Genomic DNA, 24,667 nt, shown 5'->3' on the forward strand with positions numbered 1-24,667 from the left:
CTGTTTAATAAAACAAAATAATAAATAAATAAATAAATAAATAAAATGCGCAAAAGAAAATAACGTATGTTCAACGATGATTTCCCTTTTTTTAATCGAATTTGTAATTATTCGATTTGTAATTATCGAAGGGAGAAGAAATGAGAAGAATCGAAGATAATATATATTGTTGACACTTAAGCTTCTTCGACATGAACACGTATTTTTACAACTAGCAAATAACTTATAAATAATTTAACGAATATAACGTTTATATAACTTTAAACTCCTCTTGTCGTCACATATTAATTACTGCTAGAAAAATTTCGCTATTTCGCGAGCATTTCCATTTATCTCGCAATAACAAACACTTTGAGCGCGATTCTTTTAAATAAATAAATGCGAATTTACCGGTCAAGGATTGATATTATAATTATACAAAGATAACTATTGATTCAAAATCAAATTCGCTATAGATTTTAGATTGGTTGAAATAAGTAATAATTTGATATCTTTCGAGAATTTCTGAAATAATTGTTTTTTTTTTTTGTAAGAAAATAGACGATAATTGTTATATATGATGAAATTTTTATGTTCTTTTCATTCGTTTTTGACATTATATATGATGATTTTTAAATTGATTCTTTTAACAATGATTCTTTTACTTTTATTAAGAAAATCTGAAGAAAACAAATATTGGAAATTATAATTTTATTCAATTTTTATTTAATTTTAATTAATTTGAATTTTTTATTATTCTTGGTATTATTTTTTTCTTTTTAATTATATTATTGAAATAATTATTGATCTATGATGATTATTAAATTATTTTGTGCAATTTAATGATGCAATATATGCAGATAAATGAAAAGAAAAAAAAAACTGATATACGATTGAATTGAAAATAAAATATAAACTCATTCCAAAGTAATGATCAAATTAATTACAAAATAAACAATATAACTATACATTACATGAAACAGAAATTTGAAAATAGAAATTTAATAGAAACTTTTAAAAATAAAAAAATAGAATTTAATAAATAAAATACAATTGAAATTTGATCAATAGACGATAATTATAATAAATAGTTATTAACAGTAATAATTATGTTGATTAAATCATTCCAGAAAATATATTGGAATATTAATTATAATATTGACTATTTTTCAGAACTAAGCAAGAGTTTCTATGAACTTTCTATGAATTTAATTCTATCATTCAAAAATTATGTTATCTATTTCTTAATTAAAAAAATTACAAAAATTAATTATAGAAGAATAAATGCTATTATTATGGCATTATCATGAAGATTAATATTTGATCATCAGATTTTCTTAGTAACAATCATTATTTTGTTAATGAATCTTGAAATGATTTGTAAGCATAAATAGTCATAGAAACATATCAGAAATCTCAACGAATTACCATGTTGCAAATTTTCGAGTTACTTCTTGCTTGTCGCAAGACGAAAAGAATGTTGTTCAACAATGTCTTACTTGATGTCGCTACTAATTGACTAGCATCGTTAATCACTCTCGATTTAAATTTGTTCGTCTTTTCGCCATCGACTTTTTGGTATAAATTTGCTTCTCTTTCTTTCTTTCTTTCGCTCTTTTCTTCTCGTAAAATTTGCACGAATAGTTACTTTTGACGAATCGAACGAAACAATGTTACTGGAGAATAATTCTTAATTGTGTATTATCTCGTTTGAAAATTCTCAACGAAGCAATTATATAATTATATAATTTGATATGAGAAGAAAATAAATCGTGGAATAAAAATAAAAAAATTCACAAGTGAAAATCTTTCCCTATGTGTGTAAAAAGAACTATTGATAGGTAAGAAAAAAGAAAAAAAGAAGAGAAAAAGAAGAAAAAAAGAAGACGAGGATTAACGAATATTAAATGGACTCGAGGAGACTGAAATCGCGACTGAAATTATTAATATAAATACATTTTCATCGATGAGAAATTATTAATATAAATATAGTTTTTTAATCGTTATGACAATACTCGCGAGACAAAAAACGAGAATAAGCAAAATAAGTTACGAAAAAACTCGGAGAACACGTGTCTTTAACAAAAATCCGCGATACAACTTGTAAACCAAAACGCAATCTACAACTATTCGCAATTTAATTACAAATGGATCTTCATAGAATGAACACATCCGTTTTGCGGAGAACTCGCAAAAATCGAAATGATGAGCATTTGTCTCGTCTCTTCGTTTGAACGAAGAATTATTTATGTAAATTTTTTCATGTTCGCTATTTGATACTTCTTCGAAGGTAATGCTTAACAAAATTTTGCCGTGATTTATTTATTTTGATGTGATGTATTTTTTCCAAGATTGTCATATTAATGTACTCTCAACGAACACGAAAAAAAGCGATCGAAAAAGTCACTTCAAAAGTCGCAAAAAAAATCTCTTCTTCGTCGTTTCGTTTTCTCTCGAGCAAATCTTAAGACACGAATTTATCTGAGAGTAAAAATCTCGAGAGAGATACGAGAGAATATTGCTCTCAAATGGACTCATGAAGAAGTTTTATGAAGAAAACCATACTAATCTGTAGAACCGAATTCAAAATACGTTTGTTCTTCTTTTGTTTTTTTCTCAGTTTTAATACGAACAACCACGCAATCTCGCGATTATCAGACTAGACCGCACAGTCGACCGAGATTTTCTTCGGTCCAACACGCTTAATATTATTCTCACTTCGTTTTTGCACACGCATACATATACACACTCACGCATACATAACGGTACGTTGTCGTTCCCGTCATCTCCATATATGTACAGAATTATTTACAATGGTATATAGATTAGAGCGTGGATCGATTGCTCGTTCGGCCACGCGGTAGAGGAGATAAGCATTGATTGCACCTCGCCGGTGATAATAGTGAACGATTCACGATCGATCGAAGAAGCATAGCGATCGAGCAGTTTGTATTATTAGAAAAAGCATCTTGTCCAACGAATACAATATTTCGTGATAATTACACAGTATATACCCTGAAGATAAACGAAGGCAGCGCGATGGTTTTTAAATGTTTTTTCATAGTTTTAAATAGTTTAATTTATGTTTTAATTTTCTTCCTAGATGTCTCTTCATTATTCCCTCAATTATCATTATATATTTTTACAAATCGTTGATCGTTTTATCAAAAAGTTTATCATTAATTTTTATAACAATATTTTTATCTTTTCTGATTGCTATGTTCTTCGATTATTCTTTTATCAATGGATGAACACAATAATGCCTTTCGTATCAGATATCATCATCAACGAATTTACGATTTTCCATTAGTATTTCTCAAATAATTGATACAAATAACTTATTTATTCGAGAGAGAATTACCACCAGAATTAACCACTATATTCAATTTTTTAATTTTTTATTTCCTCCAATTTATATAATGTTCTGTTTCCGAAAATAATCTTTTCCGATCGATTTTTCTATAATGACAAAAGGCTATTTTTCTTTTGTTTTTAAATTGTCTTGTGATCATAAATGATTACTCCCGTAAATTCTCTTCTCAGTTTCTTCTACTTTTATTTAAATATTTTATTTCTTTGACATCATGAGGGATTCCTGGAACACACATCTTTTGCCTCTATCTCCGTTGTTTTTCATTCGCCTGTCATTCGTTCAAAAGATGAAATTGAAAACGAGATTCTTGGTTTAGGATTCTTTGGTTTTTTCGCGCCTTGAAAGAGGTCGATAAGCGAGAAAATAAGCCGGAGACAAGAATCGCGTCTCTTATGCTTGCAATCCACTTCCCCTTCTAAATGGACAGATTTTTATTTTCATTCTTGTTTCTTTTTTTTTTCCGCTCTTTTTCATTTCTTTGTATTATCTGACGGAATTATCTGCGCGTTTCGTGGTTATCGTACTTAAATGACATGTGAGTTCCGAAAATGGAACAGAGGTATCTCGAATCTTTGGTTTCTTATTGAGAAAATAAAAAAATGATAGTGCTCGAGGGGAAGGGATTAATAATCGATTAGTATTTCACTTTTATCCTTTTTTTTTAATGATGATTTGCTTGCTTTCATTTTTTTTAGAAAATACTTAAAAATTATACAATACGTGGAGTTAACAAATAATTAATTTTAATTAATTTCTCTTTGTCGTGTGTTTTTTTAAATATTTTTTAATTCTTTGAAGTTAATTTTATATGTTTACGAGGGATCGTCTGGAATTGCTTTTGCTCTTTTTTCTGCTTTTTCTTCGCTTCTTCTTTTCATCTCTCATAGTAATTACAATTATTATATTCAACGAGTTTATTTTTTTATGACTGAAAGAGTGTTACGTGTCATGGTTCTTGGAACATTTGTTTTTCTTTTATTCTTTCAGTTTGTACTGGTAATTAAGTGTGATCAAAGTAGCTAAAATATTAATTCCTCGACTTTCTTTGAATTTTAATATTAGTTTTAAAAATTTTATATGTACGCCAGCAATTAGAAAATTATTTTCTCTTTGTTTCTGTATTACTGCATTATTCCTTACGAAAAACTTTTTCTTTTTAATCTTTGTTGCGTTCTCCATAGATTCACTTTACTATACAGTTTATTTGAAAAATCTCTTGACATCACATCTCACGTTACTAACATATTCTTTTTCATTTAACGTAATCACTTATCCATTTCCTAAACTCTTCTCAAATCTTCTCAAGGTTAATAATTGTTCTCTTTCACGTTTCAGACTCACAAAAACAAATCTTTCCGTTGTTTATTTTTAATTCACTTCGATTCATAAATTATTTCAATTCATTTTACACAACACGACAAAAATGTTTTTTCATCGTCTCTTTTCACTTCACGCTGCAACCGCTATGGAATCGAGATTTTTTTCTTTTCACTCTTTTTTTTCTTCTTTTCAAAATTTCTTTAATAATTTAAAATTTATTCCTATGAATCTTCGCCGATATTTATTTCGATTATTTCTTCAATTAGTTGTCTTCCTCTCGTTTAGTCCTCTGCGCGTGTTTTTTTTTTATTTTCTTTAAATTCTTCTTTATTAGAATTCGATATTAGTCAGCTTCGCGTTACGAATTTCGCGGTTGTCCATACGCGAAGCTGACCTCGCGTCATGGATAGTCTGGATGCATGAGATTGTACATAATTGCAAAGATTGTGCAGGCCGCGTAGACACCAAGCGCCACCCACCAGAGAAGTTGCTCGTGGAGACGTTGTTCGAAGTTCTTCAGCACCAGCAAGCCGATCGTGAGACCTGCTAATGCACCGGTCAGATGTGCCACATACGAAACAGGAGGACCCATTTGCTCAGCCGCATATCTGTCATAAATCGCGAATCCCACGTCGGCACTTGCTGAAAATAGAAATTATTTCTTTATTAAGTTTGTTTATTAAATGTTATGATATATAATATATTTTTAAGTTATTCTTAAGTTATTATTGACGTATTAATTGTGTGATGCAAAGTTATATTTTATTTTTTTATTTTTGATCTTATAAAAACAATAATTATGAAACTGATAATAAATTTCTAAATGTGAAAAATAGCAGTATATATAATAAATTACATGATAAACGAATTAATTTATTTCAATTTTTTCAACAATTTTAATTAAATGTGTAACAAATTTTTAAGGTAGAATTATTAGAAATAGGAAATATTATATTTTATAGTTATATTTTAATAAATTTCTGCGCAAAGAAATGACGATACTAGAATTTTTAAATTTTAGATTCAACGATATGTATAGAAGTTGAGAATCACTAATCGTTAATATTTCAACATATATATTTTTTTTAGAGTTTTAATATTACGGATCAATATTAATTAAATCCTATATCCTAGCGTCGATTATTAACAACAATGAATATTAAAAAGAGATATTGCTATACAAGGAATACATGAATATACAAAGAAGTTCGAAATCTAAATATTAGTATATAATAAATTATATATTAATTTGTTTTTTTATAATATATTAGATAAGTAAAAATTCTATCAATTTTTGCAATATGTAATATTGTTTTCTAACAGTTATAATTAAATGAAAACTATAGATATCGTACTTCAATAATATACAAAAAATGATAATTTATATTTATTTTATACAAAAAATTGAAATAGAAAAATATAAATAAATATTGTCTCATTATAATAATAATAGGCTTCAAATAATAGTATTCAGGTAATAAAACAAAAAAGACAATGAATTTATATATATACTTAAAATTAATAAATTATGTACGGTCAAATATTTATAATTTTTATAATTATCAAGAATCATTTATTTGCAACATATATTAATTAATTTAATCAATCAACAATTAAATTAAATTAAAATTAAAAATTAAAAATAATTTTATTACATAAAGAACATTTATATATCTATCTATATTAAATATATTAAATATACGATTTAAAAATTTATTATTAGTTTCATAATTATTGTTTTTATAAGATTAAAAATAAAATAAAACTTTACATTAATGATTACAAACACATTAATATACTTTTTTAAAATTAAGAAATATTTTTAAAATGATAAGATCATAATTTATTGTGAATATATGTGTAGTAGTTGAAAATATTTATGATATTCTATATATGATAATTTTTCCGTTATGTCTTCATTATGATACAAATAATTTCTGCTTAACAGTTTATTTACTTTATTTTAACGAAAAGATAGAAAAGGAAAGAATTCATATTGCATTTGTTGTTTTTTTTTCAAATTCTATTTTATTGCAACAATATGTGGAAAAGATATAAAGCAGTATAAAAATATTCACACAAATGAATTAAAAAATAAACTTGAATGAAAATATATTTTATGTATTTTTTAATCAAAATAGTATAATAAAATATTTGTAGTTTATTTTTATTTAATAAGTAGTTTAGTTTTACATAATAAATAAATTTTTATTTAAAATAATAATACATATATTGTTAAATAAAAATTGGATTAAATATAAAATTATATATAAAATTAAATATAAAATTATATAAAAATTATAATATATTGTAATATAATTAATATAATATATATAATGTAATATAATATAATTTTAAATGTAAGTTATTAAAATAATTTAATATAGATTTCAAATCTTAAAGAATCATCTTATAACTTTTTATTGAGATGGTAAGCGAATAATAAAATGATCACTTAAATTATGAACAAAATGAAACAAAATAAAAAATAAAAATAAAAACCGTCATAAAAATATGTTTTTAAGTAAATATATTTTAAAGAAAAATATATAAATTATGTAATCTCTTAATGTGGAGATATAAATGTATAATAATTTCTAAAATCTTTAATCTTTAAAACTTTAAAAATATTATATGCATAATTTTTTAATGAATCTTTTAATGAAAAGTTTAATCCTTTGCATACCAAAAATTTTAAATATCTTTAGCACATTTTTGCAATGAAACTCTTTAAAATCAAATTTTATGTTTCAAAAAGAAAAAGATTATAAAAATTTGTATGGTTTATATGAACCATATAAATTTATATGAATTTATATGGTTTATATTTATGTATATTATTTATATGTTATATATGTATTATATTTATATTTATATATGTATTGTATTACATTTATATGTTATTTATGTATTATTATTACAATATATTATATTATTATATATTATTTTATAATTATTAATGAAAATAAAGCAAATAAACAATTTTTATAATTAATATCACCGTAACGATAGTAGTAAAAATCCTAACATCTGAATTTCATAAATATAAAATGCTCTCTTAAAGAAAAAATAGTTCTCTTAAAAAAAAATTTATTTAATTTTCTAAATCTTACCGATTACAAAGATGCCTATTAATCGTACAATGCCGAATTCCATGTTATTATAGTTAAGAAGAACATTTGCTAAATGAGCTGCGAGAAGAGCATAAACACCTCCACTGGCGCCAACAAGGTATACATCCGTGTCAAACACTGAAGTACCCAAGGAACCTAAACATAATAAAAAAAAAAAATTGTAATTTTACACTTTTAATTCATATAAATTAAATTGTAATATTATAATAAAATATCATTTACAATGCTACAATGTTATAAGTTAAGAACAACAACATTAAATTGCATATATCTTTACAATTATTATTATAATAATATTGTAAATTGATTATATTATAAATTGAAAATTTTTATTGTTGTTTTTTTTTAAAGTTTATTACTTATATATCATTATAATATTTTAATTATTTTTCATTATTATCATCCTAAAATTAAATTCTCTTTCTTTGAATGAATTAATAATATGATTCATTGGAATAACTAATTGTTAAGATCATTGATATTGGAAAATAACATTTCTTTATTTTATAATATTTTGAAGAATTTTAGATATGAAGATAAACATTTTAATTAAATTCCTTTTAAATGTTATTCTGTATAACTATGAAGAATTATTTTATAGAAAATGAAATTTTGTTGCTAAATCAAAATCCTCGAAAATTTTTATGACAGGGAACATAGGGAACGTGATAACTGTATAAAATTTTAATTTAATGCAAAAAATAATTCATTTTAGAATTGTTAAACAGAAAACTTTTAAAGAAACATAATAATTAAAGTGTTATGTTATTTGGAGGATTGGCATAATTTTCGATCGTGTTATACGAATTTTTGTGTAATTCAAGTATTATAATATTCAGGAGTTATTTGTATCATAAAATATTCTTTATTTCTTTAATTTTTTTCAATATGCAAGAAAATTTAAGAAACACTTTCTTGATATTGTTCTGTGCGAAACAAACTTGTAAATGTGCTATTTCACAAATGTATTCAATTGTAACAAGCAATACTGTTTAATAAAGAATATGTCATTCACATATGTGTAAAGTAATAGAAATATTCGTGTAGAAAATTGAAGTAAAAATAGAAAAAGTAGTAAAAAATTATTGTAGATTGTGAAATTACAAGAATTGTTGTCAGAAAATTCACGAATTCAGAATGAATATAGTGATAGTTGATGATAATAAATATATTTCAAAATAACAATATAATAATAGGATTATATATTCTTTCGTCCAAATTATTCGATCAGAAAAATTTTCGAAATCAAAAAAAAATAGATTGAATTATGCAAATGTCAATAAATATGATCTTAAATGATTTAAATGATAATTTGAAAATAAATATATGGAAAATACAAAATAATAATAAAATTTAAAAAGTTTATAACTTTATAAAAATAAAAATAATGGTTTTTAGAAATAAGATTGCAAATATTTAAAGGAAAATAAAAAGACATTGAAAATGAATGTATTTTTAATCAATTTATATTTATAAATATATATTATTCTGAAAAAATCAGTAGTACAATATTAAAATAATCAGACAATTATAATATTTAGCACTTCTTCTAAAATCTTAAATCTTTTCAATGATGTGATTTTACATTTAGTCAGTTTTAAATATATGCATTTTATAAATTCAGCTTTCTTCAATGAATAAATAGTTTATATGAAATCTTAAATAAATATAAATTCAAGATCAATATTAAAATAAATTAAAAAAAATATTATCTACAAAATAGAATTTCAGAAAATTTATAATTAAAAATGGATTGTTTTTAATGTCAAATTATTTTAAATTAATTTTAAATAAATTAATTTAAGAACTTTTATATATTTTTACAAATTCTTTTTTTGATTTACAATGATATATATAAAAATAAAAAAAAAATTTATATAATTAATCTTCAGACACTGGGATTTGAAATAATATTATTTTAATTCAATTTGAAAATTCAGATATATGATATTATAGTAATATATAAACATATATGTACATGCATTAATATTGATAATTTGATATTAAAAAATATTTAGTCTCAAAAAATTCGAAGTTATTTTAATATTTTTGAAAATATGAAAAAGAAAAAAAATCAAAATGTTATTTAATTAATTCTTCTGAATAGAATACATTTTATCAAAATATTTTTTTATAACATGTAATTATACAAGGTGTTCAAAAAAATATATGACCCATTGGAGGTTGGATTCTAGATATCAAAACGATGAAAAAAGTTCATATACACATATATCCGATAAGTCTTAATTAAGTTAGTTATAAGGATTTATAAAGATTTTAAGTTTGTTATTAGACAAAGGGAGAACGTTCAACTGAGTGCGCGGCAATACTATATTGCAATGTCACTTGCGTAGCGCAATCCTTCAATGAAAGTAAATACACTGATATTTTTTTATATACAATTAATTATTTCAAATGAATTTCAGTGTAAGATAATATATAATGTACATAAATCGTACAATGAATGTATAATATAATGAAACTATGCAACATTTTTATCGTTTAAAAAAAATATTAATTATGCAAATTGAAATCTATATATTTTATTATTTAACAGAAATCTCACACAAATTATAACAAATTCCATAATATTTGGAGAACAATGATTACATATATAATATTTCATTTAAAATTAAGATAAATCATTGTATTTCATTCAACTTACCATATTTATCGAAATCTATAAAAACAAATCATAATTGTGTAAGATTTCGAATTAAAAAGATTGAATGTGTTTTTATATGTACAATTTTTTTTTTTAAATTATTTTCACATATATAGAAAAGAAAAGAAAATTCGAAATATTAATGATACTTGAATCAATTTGAATTTCAGATTATTAAACATCCAATCAAATCACTGACAAATCTTTACCTTTATTTTATTTGCTACTCAATATTTCTTATTTTTTTAGAGAGAAATAATAATCGATCTGGATATTAATAATATAAATCACATATCTATGCATATTGCAATTGTTCTTTTTATATATGCTCGAATAAATATTACAAATTTATTAATTTTTTTTTTATACTTTTATTTCTGATATACAAAATAGAATTATTACACGAACGTTAAAAAATAAAACTGAGAAAGCACATAAAGTAACACTATCTTAACAATGGAAAAGATTTTTGATCTAAGATTTTATATTTTTATATTTAATATACACAAATGTAATATTCGAATTCGAATATTATTACCTCTTTTCTTTTTTTTTATCAAGTTTTTTTTTTAATGCTCACGATTAGCATTCAATTGTTAGCAACGCTATTTTAATAACACATTGTCCTATCGTGGAATTTGATGAAACAATATATATTTGAATATTTATTAAAATAAAGTTTTTATATTAAATAATTTTCAAAAAATTGAATTACACAATAATAAATAACAATTGAAATAATATTAATTCAAAAAAATTAATGTGAATAAAAAAATGAATAAAAAAATATGCAATAGTAATGTGAAAAAGAAAAGTGCAATACTTATATGATTTTTTTAGTGGATGTAAAATTTATAGTATAACATGATTAAAATATAGATATTGAATTTTGACTATTATTTTTTTCTGTTTAGTAATCTCATATCGAATTAAAAAACATTGAATTTAAATGAAAGAGATTTTTCAACTAATGCTTCAATTGATCTGTGAATTTCAAATTGATTCAGTATCATTACTGATTCTTTTCTACATGTAAAAATAAGCAAGTTTATATGTAAAAGAACATATTCAGTCTTTTTAATTTGAAATCTTATGGGAGTGTATTTTAATTTGCTTCTATGAATTTCAGTAAATAAGCAGATTGAGTATCATATAATAATTTAGCTATGAATTTAAATAATATATTTGTACCATAAAATGATATATCTATGAATTTATATAAACTGATATATGTGTTAATATTCTGAAATTTACTAATTTACTAATTATTGCTTATTCGAAGTAAGTTTTTGTTAAATAAGTTACATAATACGTACATTATATTATATTACACTGAAATATATTTGAAATAATTAATTATATAAAAAAAATATCATTATATTTTCATTGAGGGACTCTGCTACGTAAGCAACATTGCAATATGATACTGCGGTGCTGAGAGTTCTCACTCTATTTAATATAAACTTAAAATGTTTATAATTATAATTAAATTTTATTGGACATATATATATGAACTTTTTGCATCATTTTGATATTTAGAATCCATCTTCCAAAAATATCACATTTTTATGATTCCTCTCTCTCTCTCTCTCTCTCTCTCTCTCTCTCTCTCTCTATATATATATATATATATATATATATATATATATATATTGTATATAATATTATATAATATTAATATTATATATTATATATATATTATATTAATATATTATAATGAGTTATTTTAAATGATTGTCCTTATTGATTTACATTGTATAGAATTATAAAACTTTTCATAGTGGAATTAATTAAATTTAATCGTTTTATAGATAATTTATACTTCGATATCATTTATATGCAACTTTTATTAGTTATTAATTAATCTGATAATAATTTAAACATTTTCGATAAAACTAGTTTTAAATTATTATGTATTCTTGTAATTTTGTCTTCTTTACAAAAACAGAGCAATAAATGATTCTATTATTAGCTTGATAAAAGGTAATTTTTTTTACTATCAAAAATATTCGATTCTGAAAAATTTTGAAATAAACATCTTTTTATTTATATTTTCGTCATAATAATTTCATAAAATTAAGTTATCTTTTCTATAAATTTATATATATCATCATATTTTATTATATTGTGAAATAACTTTCAAATCCAATTATAAAATTATTTACTACATTATTAATTTAAGCAGCACTATTCATGTTTCAGTCAAGACTATATTACATACAGCGATAATTAACGAGTGACCTGTATCGTTTTGGAAGTTCCATAGGGTAATGCTACTCACCATCATAAACCTTGTAAACTATCTGCATAGAGTTTCCTTCAGTTAGAAATCGGATGTGTGTTTCTGCCGCAGCAAGGAAACGTTAGTTTGAAATCAAACTGGTTACCATCCATATTTAACCAAATTACTTATTCTATAATAAATCAGCTAATTTATAACAAAGTTCAAGCGAAATTGACAATTTAGGAATTAGTCTATATCCATTGAAAAAATTATGCCAGAGAATGTTAGAAAACTATTCTTAGAAAAGAGAAGCGCTTATGTTGAATTATCGAACATTTCTGTCGCTACATTTAATTCCCTTATGGAATTAAATGTGAGAACAGAAATTGCAAATTATTGAAAAAATTTAGTTTTAAAACATAATTTTACAAGAAGGAGAAAAATGATGAAATTAATTTATTTAATGAATTTATTTATTTATTTATTTACTTTTAACAAAATATTGCTTGCTTTATTTTAACTGCAAGACAAAATGATTTTACTTCGATTCAGTGAATTATTATTTTGAGATGAATTTAACAATTCAACAGAATACACTTTTGTATAAATCAGAAGTATAATATAAATTGGATTGAAAATTCTTTTAGATTGAAATTTCTTGAACTATTGTATTACATAGCAATACTATTTATTTATAAATTTATTTTTAAATAATAAGAATGAAAAATTTATATTACATAATATAAATTTTTTTTTATATTACAAGATAAAACTGAAATATGAAGGAGATATTACTATTATTGTTTGAACATTTTGATTAATTTGATTGATATATAGCAATATATAAATTGTATATGTTTCAACAATTTTGAAATACATATATTGTCAAAGTTATCATTTTGAATAATTTTTTTTCTAAGTATTACTATTGCTCGATTTTAATTTTTGAAATGTTTATTCAAAATACAAAAATTCTTCCAATTTTTTTTTATGAAAAATCTCAAATTAATCGAAAATGGAAATAAAATAATAATATTATAAATAATATAAATAATAATAAAATAATAATATTATAGTCATTATTACAATAATGTGACATAATAATTGGTTTAATTTTCAAATTCATATTTTAAAAAAGTTAAATATTCCATTAATAAGCATTAAAAAATAGATATATAAATAAGATTAAATAAATATTAATCTTAACTTTTTATCATAGTATTAAAATTGAGAATATCATTATCATTAATCAACAGATGCTTAACACTGCAGTTAAATGATAAAATAATAAATGCGGTGATGATAACAATGGCTGGTTCTAATATACGGTGCGTTATCATGCTGCATCTGAATATAGATAACTTTATTAAAATTAAGTTGCCGTAACAGTCATCCTAGTCAGGTCCCGTGAGATGAGATGGTCGGAGTCCAGCCAGTACATTCGAGATTATACTGAGACAACGCTTGTCTCTTTAAAAACTGCCTATCTTCGTTCATGAAATTTGAATCTCAATAATTATTGCATTAATTTTTTCACATGAAATTTTATCTCAATATCACTAAATAGTAATTAAAAAATATTATTTGATTTTTTTATTTTTTTATATTCATATTTAATAATTTGAAGATAAAAAACTTTTTTTATATATCTATTACATTATTTTATTTTTTATTATAATAAAAATAAGATTTTAACGTCATGCATATTGTCTTGAATTTTGCTAGGATATCAATCCTGTTTACGCTTGTAAATAACGATAAAAGAATATTAATTCATATAGATATATAGAATAAGGTGAAAGAAAAATTCTTAATCAATATAATTACATATTAATTTTATTTTTCGATTCAAGTTATTATTATTAAACGATTTTTATAGTTTTGCAGTTCTTTTTATTTTGTTCGTATAATTTCGTTTAATTTCGTAATAATCTCTTGTATCTGGAATATATGCAACAAGTGCATGTATTAGTTATAAATAGCAAAAGAAGTTAAGTTAAGAGTTTATTTAAATTATATGGAAACACTGTATATATGTTTATGCTATCGAAGATTTTATAATTGATATTCTATCCAATACTGAAATTGATAAAACCAACAGTTTGATATATTGCATATATAAATACATGTATCATTTACATAATTATATATTATTATAAACGATATATATTAATAAAAGAATTATTTATATGATTATAAATTATATAATAATATTATATAAATATTAATTAGTTAAAAATCAATAGTTTTTTCTAAATAATAATTTTAATAATTTATATTTTTTTTAATTAAGAACTACATTTGCTTAGAACGCAAACTATATTTCTAAACAAAATAAAGTACCAATTTTCATATTTTTTTTTATTTAAATAATGATTTGATGATTGATGATTATTGATTAAAAACATATATTCATTATATATTTATTAGATTCTTTTAATATCAAATTTTAATTGTGTAAGTTAATATTTATTCACCAATGCCATTCAATAATTAAATGACATTCAATTTTTATTTTGTATAAGAACAGTATTTAGATAATAAATAATTCATATAGATATATACACAATTTATATATATATTATAAATATATACATAATATTTAATAATTAATGAAAATTCGTAAAACATAATAAGTTTATTCGTTTATTAAGTATATTTATTCTTTTTTAAGAGTTTATAACTTTTTCAAAAGTTTGGAGTTTTTTTTGAAGTTCTCTTATTTAAATTATATGAATAATAATGAAAGCAAAAGTATTAATTTTTATTTAATAAATAAGAAAAGAATATCCGTTTAAATTTTGCTGAAGTGAGAAAAAAACGAATATTTATTTGTTTGGTATAAATATTATTTTAAATAAGTTTTCTGATATTAAATGAAAAAATTCATATATTTCACATATTTTTTTATATAATTTTTTTTATATAAATAAAAAAGAAATTATTTCAAATGAATATAATATAATAAGCATATGAAAATATAATAATTTATATGTGAAAGCACATTTAATTTGTTATTGTAATGCATTAACATTTTTAAAAAATAAATAAAAAATTATTATTTATTAAATATTTTATTCAAAAAACATTCTCATTTTTCATTGATAAATTTTAAGCATAAATATTTTTTTTAGTGCTTTAAATTTAATATTTCTATAATATATATATACAATAGAATTATTTATATCATTATCCTTTTTGCATTATGATCCATCTTTCATTTTTCTATCAATAATTTTTTCAAATATTTTAATGCATCATTGATATACTAATAGTTATATCAATGATATTATACAAATTTTATATGACGCGCACTAATAATGCAGATAAATTTTAAAAGAGACTAATTGAAAAATACGTTTCAATCATTGAAAAATATTATGAATATTATATTAAAGTTATGATTACGCGGAGATCATATGACGAATTTTTATTGCATCTCATTTGTTCTTGCCAGAATATCACGAATCCTATTATGGAAGTTATAGATATAAGAGCATTTTAAAATTTTCTTATACATGTTTCCTTTACATTTAAGGATTTTGCTGCAGAAGCGAATCAGCCGAAAACCGTGATACTGATTTCAAAAAGAAGGAAAATGCAGAGAAAGCGGAAAGAAATGGAAAAAAAGTTGCAAAGATAGCCGATGTATCTCGTATTGGCCAAGACAAGAAAATTGAGTAAACATTTAAAAGGTGAGTGCAATCATATCGATGCATTGTAAAGAGGAGCATGGAGATAATAGAAAAATCGAGGAATGAAGAGGATAAAACTTCCAGGATCGGCAGAGGACTAATATATTTTAAGCTTCAATGTAATGAAAATTCCACGAGAATGCGTCTAATTAAGCTTGAACGAAATTTATAGAAGGAATTAATTCTACTGATTCCATATCCAATCGATGAATGGTCAATATTGATTCCCTATTTCTCTTTTTTTTTGCTTTTTTTTTTTGATTCCATGAGTCGTATGAGCATATTTTTCTTTTATCATTGTTCCGTATTGAATTGAAAGAGACAAGAAAACGAAATAAGTTTTTACCAAGTTTCCGACGAAAAAAAGAAACCAATGGTACATAAACAGTCTATGGCTTGAGGAAAATGAAAAGAGAATGTATTGGTTGTCGTTTGGTATTCCTGATCTAACTACTCATAATGAAAAATAATCGAAAAAAAAGATTTGAAGAATTTTATTTTGTAAAAATTGTATTTTTAAAAATTATTATGTAATAAATAATTTTCTTCTTTAACAAAGATTATTATTTTTTAATTAGAATAAGAAATATATATTTTTGCAAAAAATAATTTATATTTTGACAATTTAAATATTAAAAAATATCAAACTAATAATAAGTTTATTAAAATGAATAATATTTTTGTTTGTTTATGATAATATTCTGAAAAATATAAAATGATTATTAAATTATATTAATTGCAACGATATAAAAAACAAGAGATTATCAGAAGATATATAAAATTAATTATATCAATGAGAATATACAAAGAATTTTTTAATGAAAATTATATTTTAATAATATTAATAAAAAAGAAAAAACTAAAGAAATGATATAATTTATAGATAAGTAAAATAAAAAATATTGAAAATATAGAAAATATCTTTAAATGAGAAAAATGATAATGTAATTTTTAAAAAATTCCGATATTATAGAAATATAATAAAAGTATATATATATATATATATATATAAAATATAAATTTATCATTTTCCAAAATGAACAGATAAAATAATAACACAATATATATATTTTTATTTTCTCATGATCTTACTGTATGTTTATTTTCACTATGCCAAATGTCAAAATTCTAAATTATATTGTATCGGTATAAGCCAGATGCGACCAGGATTACAAAAGTGATATTAAAAAGGAGTGGAATAAATGAAGGTTGAATATAAAGAGAGTTTTCGATGGTGTTAGGTCGTTATCAAAATAATACACTCTGAATATTGTTCATCTTTTATATCTCTTTTTCTCTCTATTTCTCTTGTTTCTTCTCTCTTTATTTCTTTCTCTCTCAATCCCATTTTCTACATTGTTATTTTTTTTTTTTTTTTTTTTTAGCCTTTTCATTGTTCTATTTTATTTCACGTAATTCTCATCCCTTTCATATAAAACTTTTGCTCCGTCTTTTGGATTATTTTATCAGTTTTGCCATTTCCATATTCTATTTTCTTTTCGTACTTTTTAATAAATTTTTTAGTGCTTTGCTCTCTTTTTACTATATTGCATTTCATTGCTGCAATAATCGAATATTATATATTATATATTATATATAATTATATCATGTATTATTATTGATTATCTTTTTCTTTTCCAAATCCTTTGGTTTTAATATTTTTCTTTTATTTTGCTCGTCGACAAATTTTCTATAAAAACAAATTTTAAACTATCATTATTCTTCCTTTATCATTTAATTTTATATTTTCGTTATTTCTTCATTTTTTATTCTTTAATTTTTGATTTTACTTTATGTTTACCATTAATCTTTAATTTTCTTAAATTTAAAAATTTTCTTATAATTTTCTTAATAATGAATATTTTATTTATTTATTATCAAATATTGTTTCTGTTACTCTCTTCAAATTTTTTTTTCATTACTAATTTTATATCAATTGATATATAATGTGATGTTTATAATTCTTGAATTATAAATTTTCTTTGAAAATAAATATACTAGTATTTATTACTAAATTTATATACTAATATTCAGAATTATTATATATTTTGTAATTTTATATATTTAATATGTATTTAATTTTTTAATGTATTAACGATTATAGCTACGATAAAATTAATCTTTTCATGAATAAATTGATCTTGAAAACAAAAAAAAATATTGCATTTCTTTCGATTAATAATTACAACTTATTTATTATAATTTATAATTTTTTTTACTTATTATATATATTATAATATATATATAATATATATTTAATATATATATAATATATATTATAATAATTTATATACTAATTTAATTTTATTAATTAAATTATATATTAATTTAATTATAATATTTATTATGGTATTTATTATCAAGTTTATTAATTTTATACAAGAGAGTTTATTGAAATAAAACAATCTTTGTAAAATTGTAAAAAAATCTTAAATTTATGATTTATAAAATTTCAATAATATAACATCTATCTATCAATTCTATCGTGTCCTGATATTTAAAGTTATTTTATAATTAATATAATAAACTTCTCTTTTGCTACCAATTTTATATAATGCAAAAAATGTTTAGTTTTATTTTTACAATTTTCTTTTGAAAATTAATAATCTAATTAATATTTAGAGAATTATGTATTATGTATTAAAGAAATCAATTAAGTCATTAAAAAAATAATAAATAACTTTTTTAAATTTGTTTTTTCTTTTTTTAAATATTATATTTTAATATAATTTTTGTTAATAATATCTTAATATCTAAACGATTTTAGACAGAAATTATTTCTGAAATATATAGTAGCATGTTTCATACAATGAAGGAAAGTAAAAGTATTTATACACTCTTTAATAATTTTTTTTAAAATTGAACCTAATAAAATGAATTTTTTTTTGATATATAAAAGATTAGTTTACTACATAATGTAAAAAAATTTTTTATATTTCTATTGATCAGAACTATAAAGAAAAAAGTAAGGATTACGATTTTTAACTTTTTTATCTATAATAAAGACATGCTTTTTTCTATATATATAAGTATATATATATATCTTGCTAATAATAAATTATGTACATATACAAAATTTCATCGAAATTGATTGATATAAACCTATTGAAAAATGTGAAAAATTTTTAATACAATTATAAATCGAAAATTATGAAAAAATATAAACTGTGAATATTTTTGATTATTTGCAGCATAGGAATATTAATCGATTTTAATGTTTATATTACGATGTAGTGATAATGTGTATCGATTTAATTTTGTGTATATTACTTAGATGTTATATTAATTTTTATAAGATATTCATCTTATAAATCTTTATTATAGGTTAAGATAAAAAATTAAATATCATAACTACTACTTTTTTTTATTCTGACAAATAACAATTTAAAAAATTTTTTTTATTACCTAATAAATTATCTTATAAATTAGTTCTTTCAACATTAAAAAAAAATATGTTTGGTCTAATTTTAAACAATTTAATCCATTTTGAAATATATACTTTTTTTATTATTAATGTAATGTAAATGATTCATTCCGTCAATTATCCAAGGATTCAATATTGTTTTTATTTTATTATGTTTTTTTTCATTACTAATTTTACGCTATATCATAATAATAATATAAATAAAGTACATTTATTTAATTTATTTAAAAAATTAAAAAATATTTTATTTTCAAAAAGTTAAGAAATTTTCTATTTTACTCTGCAATGAATATCAAACATAAAGATATGATAAGAAAGAAAATAATATTGATGTGATTAGAAGTGTGAATAATAACGATCTATTCTTTTTCTTTAAATAAACGTAAAGAACGAAAAAAAATAGAAAATGAAAAATAGTAGAGAGAAAAAAAATAAAATCCTATCAATAGTTGGAAAATACTAGGAAAACTTTTTTTCCTAGTTTCGTGTGTACAAGTTATATTCTTGGAATTTTCAATTTAACGTTTGCTGATGAACAAATATCTAGAAGTATGATAGAAAATCAATGATCGTTCTCTTGGCAGAAAATAGTACATAGATTCGCAAGTTACTATATGTATATATAACTATTCCAATATTACGAATGAAATGTTTTACCTTCTCGCAAATAAAATAAATGATACATGAATCTTTTTATGAATTATGCAAAAATTTTATATCATACATGCATTTTAAATATTAAATTAATAAATTGTTAATTAATTAATAATTGTTAATATTAAAAAATTTCTATGAGGAAATTATTTATATAATTATTATTAGTTAATTTTTAAATTTTAGATGAATTAAAAGAAAAATTCTAATTAAAAAATAGAAAATATTAGATTATTCCATAAATAATATCATTTAAAAAGCCTAATAAATTAATTTCAAGAAATCATTTTGTAAGCATATTAAATTATTCTAATTGTGATTTATAATAAAAAATTAAATAAATAGTAGAATACAATTTTTATAAAAAAAAAATCATTATGAGAAAGAAATTATTTTTCAGCACAACAATGCTTGATATAATAATTAATATATACATGGAATACTTTTAGCTAAAGTTGGTATAAAAAATTTGGATGACATTTATTTATTAAACAATTTAATTTTTTGTTAGATCAATTTTAAGCAATTTTTTGTTAGGGAGATTTTTATATTCAATTTTTGCGTTTGCTCTGAATCAAATAAATTTAGAATTGATAAAGATATACTACATAAATGAAGATAAATGAACATAAATTTAATAATTTAATAATTTAATAAATTAAAGTTAAGAATAAAGTTATTTCAATAAATTATTATTCAAAATATCCAATAATCTTAAATAATATAATAACTGTAATGTCAAACGGCCGAGGTTATATTTACAACAAATCAATTATAATAGCTATGTATTTTAATAAATAATTACCTTAAAATACCTTTATTTGAAATTTTTAACTATTTATTTTTTTCAATAGATTAATCAATTTTGTAATCAATTTTAAGTAATCAATTTTGACTACGAATATATTAACACTAGAACTACTGTCTACGATATTTAAGTATCTATTTTACATATGAATTGCATTTTTATAATCAAAATAATGTTACAAAATAAGTACTATCATATATATTTCATAAATGATTCTATAATTGATTTCATAATCAATTATCAAACATCAAATATCAAATTTAAAAAAAAATAGAATTAGTCAACAAATAAGTTTATCTAAAATTAAGAATTATTATCAATAACAATTAATTTAAAAATTTAAATAAATTGCAATATTTATTAAAATTATATTAACGTATATCTCTTAAAGGACTTTTTTTAAAAAAATTTTCGAATAAACATTAAAATTATATTCCGTATTTATTCACGTGGTAATATTATAAGAATGTTATGTATATTAAAAGTTATCTATGCATAAATGAAACAAAGTAACATTTCAACGGTTCTTGCTTTAAAATATTACCAGGAATATTTGCAATTCATGAACATGTATTACATCGTAGAAAACCGAAAAAACGAATATAACAGAGAAAATGGAAACGACACACTGGGAACAGATTAAAAAACTCGATAAAATTAACACGAATTGGTAAGAAAGACAGAGATAAAAAAAATTGATTAAATCATTGAGAACACCGAGCAGAATAAAAGACAATAGTGTACACAAATTGAAAAAGAAAATAGAGAGCAAATAGAATAACACAGGTTAAACAAATGGTTGAAAATCCGATATAAAAAACGACAAAGACAAAAAGAAAAATACAAGAGTTGAAATGGAGCATAACGATTCGTTGAGAAAAAAGGAGCAACAATGGGAAAATGAAAAAAAAAAAAAAAAAAAAAAGAAAAAAAAAAGAAAAAATAAAAATCGATTTTCCATCATAAACGAAAAATTTATAATCTTTTTGTTTGTTCTCGTTTTCGTTTATATTCGTTTGTATATAAATAATAACAAAATAATAAAAATTATTCAAATATATTAGTTTTAAATTATCAAACATTAAATATCAATAATTTTTAAAAAACTTCTCAAAAATTTCTGAATATATTTATTATTCTTTGATTAAAGTTTTTACATATTTAATCAAATTATAATTAGATAGAATAATATAAAAAATTTAAACTTAAAAAAAAAATCAATTCTTGAAAACTTAAAAAATTTTTCGTTTGTGTCAATTAATGTAAATTATTTAATAATTAATATTGTAATTATCGTCTTCTACATTGAAATATTATTGTTTATTTTTAATTCATAAAATACATCCCATAATTAAAATTACATTGTTACTAAATTATTCCATTATAAACATAAAAATAAAAATAGAAATAAAATTTTAAAATTGAAATATAATATTTAAAATAAAACTTTGGTATGAGGTACAATCGTTATTTTATTACAATACATTTCATCAAAAATAATGATCAAATTATTAATTTATTAATTTATATACAATTTATTAATTTATTTATATTAATTACTAATTTAAATATTATATTTCAAATTTTTGATTCTATTTTTCTCATATTAATCAAATAATATTTATAATCAAAACATCATTTTATATTGAATCAGTTAGTTGAACCGAGACAAATGATGGAATTACTTTTATTTTTACTATACAATCAGATTGAATATATTTCATTAAAGATGTTAGAAAATGAATTTAAACTTCTTTTTTAATTTATGTAATGAAGTATTAATTAATAACTTCAATTTATTTATAAAATTTTCGAATTATAGATTATATGAAATTTACAAATCAGAAATCATAGAAAACAAAAAGAAAAATTAATTCTTCTTTAATTATATAATTCCATAAGATTTAATTATTAATAAATAGATTTTTCACGTATAGTATGTATAAAACTAAATTAATTCAAGATTACTCAATGAAAGAGTTAATAAGATATAATTAAGAAAAAATTAATACATTCTCTTTGTGTTTTTTTTATTTAATTTTTTTTTCTTTTGTTTTAAAAGTCGATAGTAACTTCAGATATATAGATCAAATTTAAATGCCAAATTTAAAAATTGTTTTATTACTGAGTTAGAAAATATATAAATATCAATATGAAGTATAGATATTTTTACAATATTGTATAATATGATATAAATATATTGTATTATATATACTAATATATATAATAAATGATATTGTTAGTAATGAAAAATTTTTTTTTGATTTTATTTTATGAAATTTCTATCAATATATATATATTTAATTATATTTAAAAATATAAGAAATAAAAAAAACTTTAATAAGTATCGAAAAATACAGAATTTCATTTTTATGTCCAATAAAATGAAAAGAAAAATATAATTATTCGAAAATTTATTTACAGAAAGTATATCATATTAGAAATTAAAAAACTAAAATTAATAAATTATGCGTAAAAAAAATGAAATTTTTGAAATCTTGCAATCACGTATTTGTATTTATTTAAATAAAGGTTACTTATAGTAATATAATATAGTATAGGTATATAGTATAGGTAGTTATATTTCATTTTTATCAATAATATTATCACATTTATTAATAAATAATAATAGTCAGTTTATATGTACAGTCAGATAAGACTATAAAAACACATATAGACTACAAAATCTTTTGCTTTAAAATAATATTTTTCAGAATTCGATGTTATAAATTTTCAATGTAAAAATAAAAAATGTCTTATAATTTTGAAAGCTACATATCGCAAATTTTATTATTTTACAAAACTTTGAATATTTTTATCTTTTTATTATTTTTTATTTTTTATTGTCTACTACATGAAACTTTAAACGAAATATTTCTTGCTTCAATATTGAGACAAAGGATTAATTCAATTCCACAAATGTAATTCGAAAGAAGAATCTTAAAGCGATAAAAACAAAAGGAAAAGATGCATATAAAAAAATTGCAACTTGAGTAAAGTTAACAGAACAAGAGTATAAATTAGCAAAGGGAAGCTCGAAGGCAAATAACGGCGCTGAAGGGTTTCGAGGAAGGGAAGGCTAGACAGACGTCTAGCATCGGGGATACCGTCGTCTTCCGTTGCGCATGCAAAATGCATCACATATATGAGAACATTACGTGGCGACATGCAGATATCATTGTATAATTGTCCATGTCACGCAATCGGCATGGCGCCGATGATTCTGCGACACGAAGCCTTATACAAGCAGTCAAAAGTAAACTGGAATGAATGAAATTACTCGGAAATTAAGCTCGTTTATCTGAAAATTATTCTTCCAACTCGTATTAATATATTTTTCCTCTATCTTTCTAGAAAATCTATCTTTTTTATTTTACTAATTTTCTATGTA

At 21.1% G+C, this 24,667-nt stretch overlaps 1 protein-coding gene across 2 annotated transcripts in view; it reads right to left on the minus strand.

The window, feature by feature from the left end:
• Positions 1-1,298: 1,298 nt before the first annotated feature.
• Positions 1,299-24,667, minus strand: part of LOC100870842 (protein rhomboid-like) — a 244,424-nt gene continuing 221,055 nt past the window's right edge. For both annotated transcript variants that reach the window (XM_086912588.1, XM_012492979.3), the window contains exons 5-6: positions 7,786-7,941; positions 1,299-5,314 (exon numbers count right to left, since the gene is read on the minus strand). In XM_086912588.1, the coding sequence (XP_086768714.1) occupies positions 5,073-5,314; positions 7,786-7,941 (398 nt within the window). In that variant the 3' untranslated portion in view covers positions 1,299-5,072. The remainder of the gene's footprint in view (positions 5,315-7,785; positions 7,942-24,667) is intronic.

This window comes from Apis florea, unplaced genomic scaffold (assembly GCF_048593485.1).
Source record: "Apis florea isolate Af1SG1 unplaced genomic scaffold, ASM4859348v1 contig_3391_pilon, whole genome shotgun sequence".
NCBI lineage: Eukaryota > Metazoa > Arthropoda > Insecta > Hymenoptera > Apidae > Apis > Apis florea.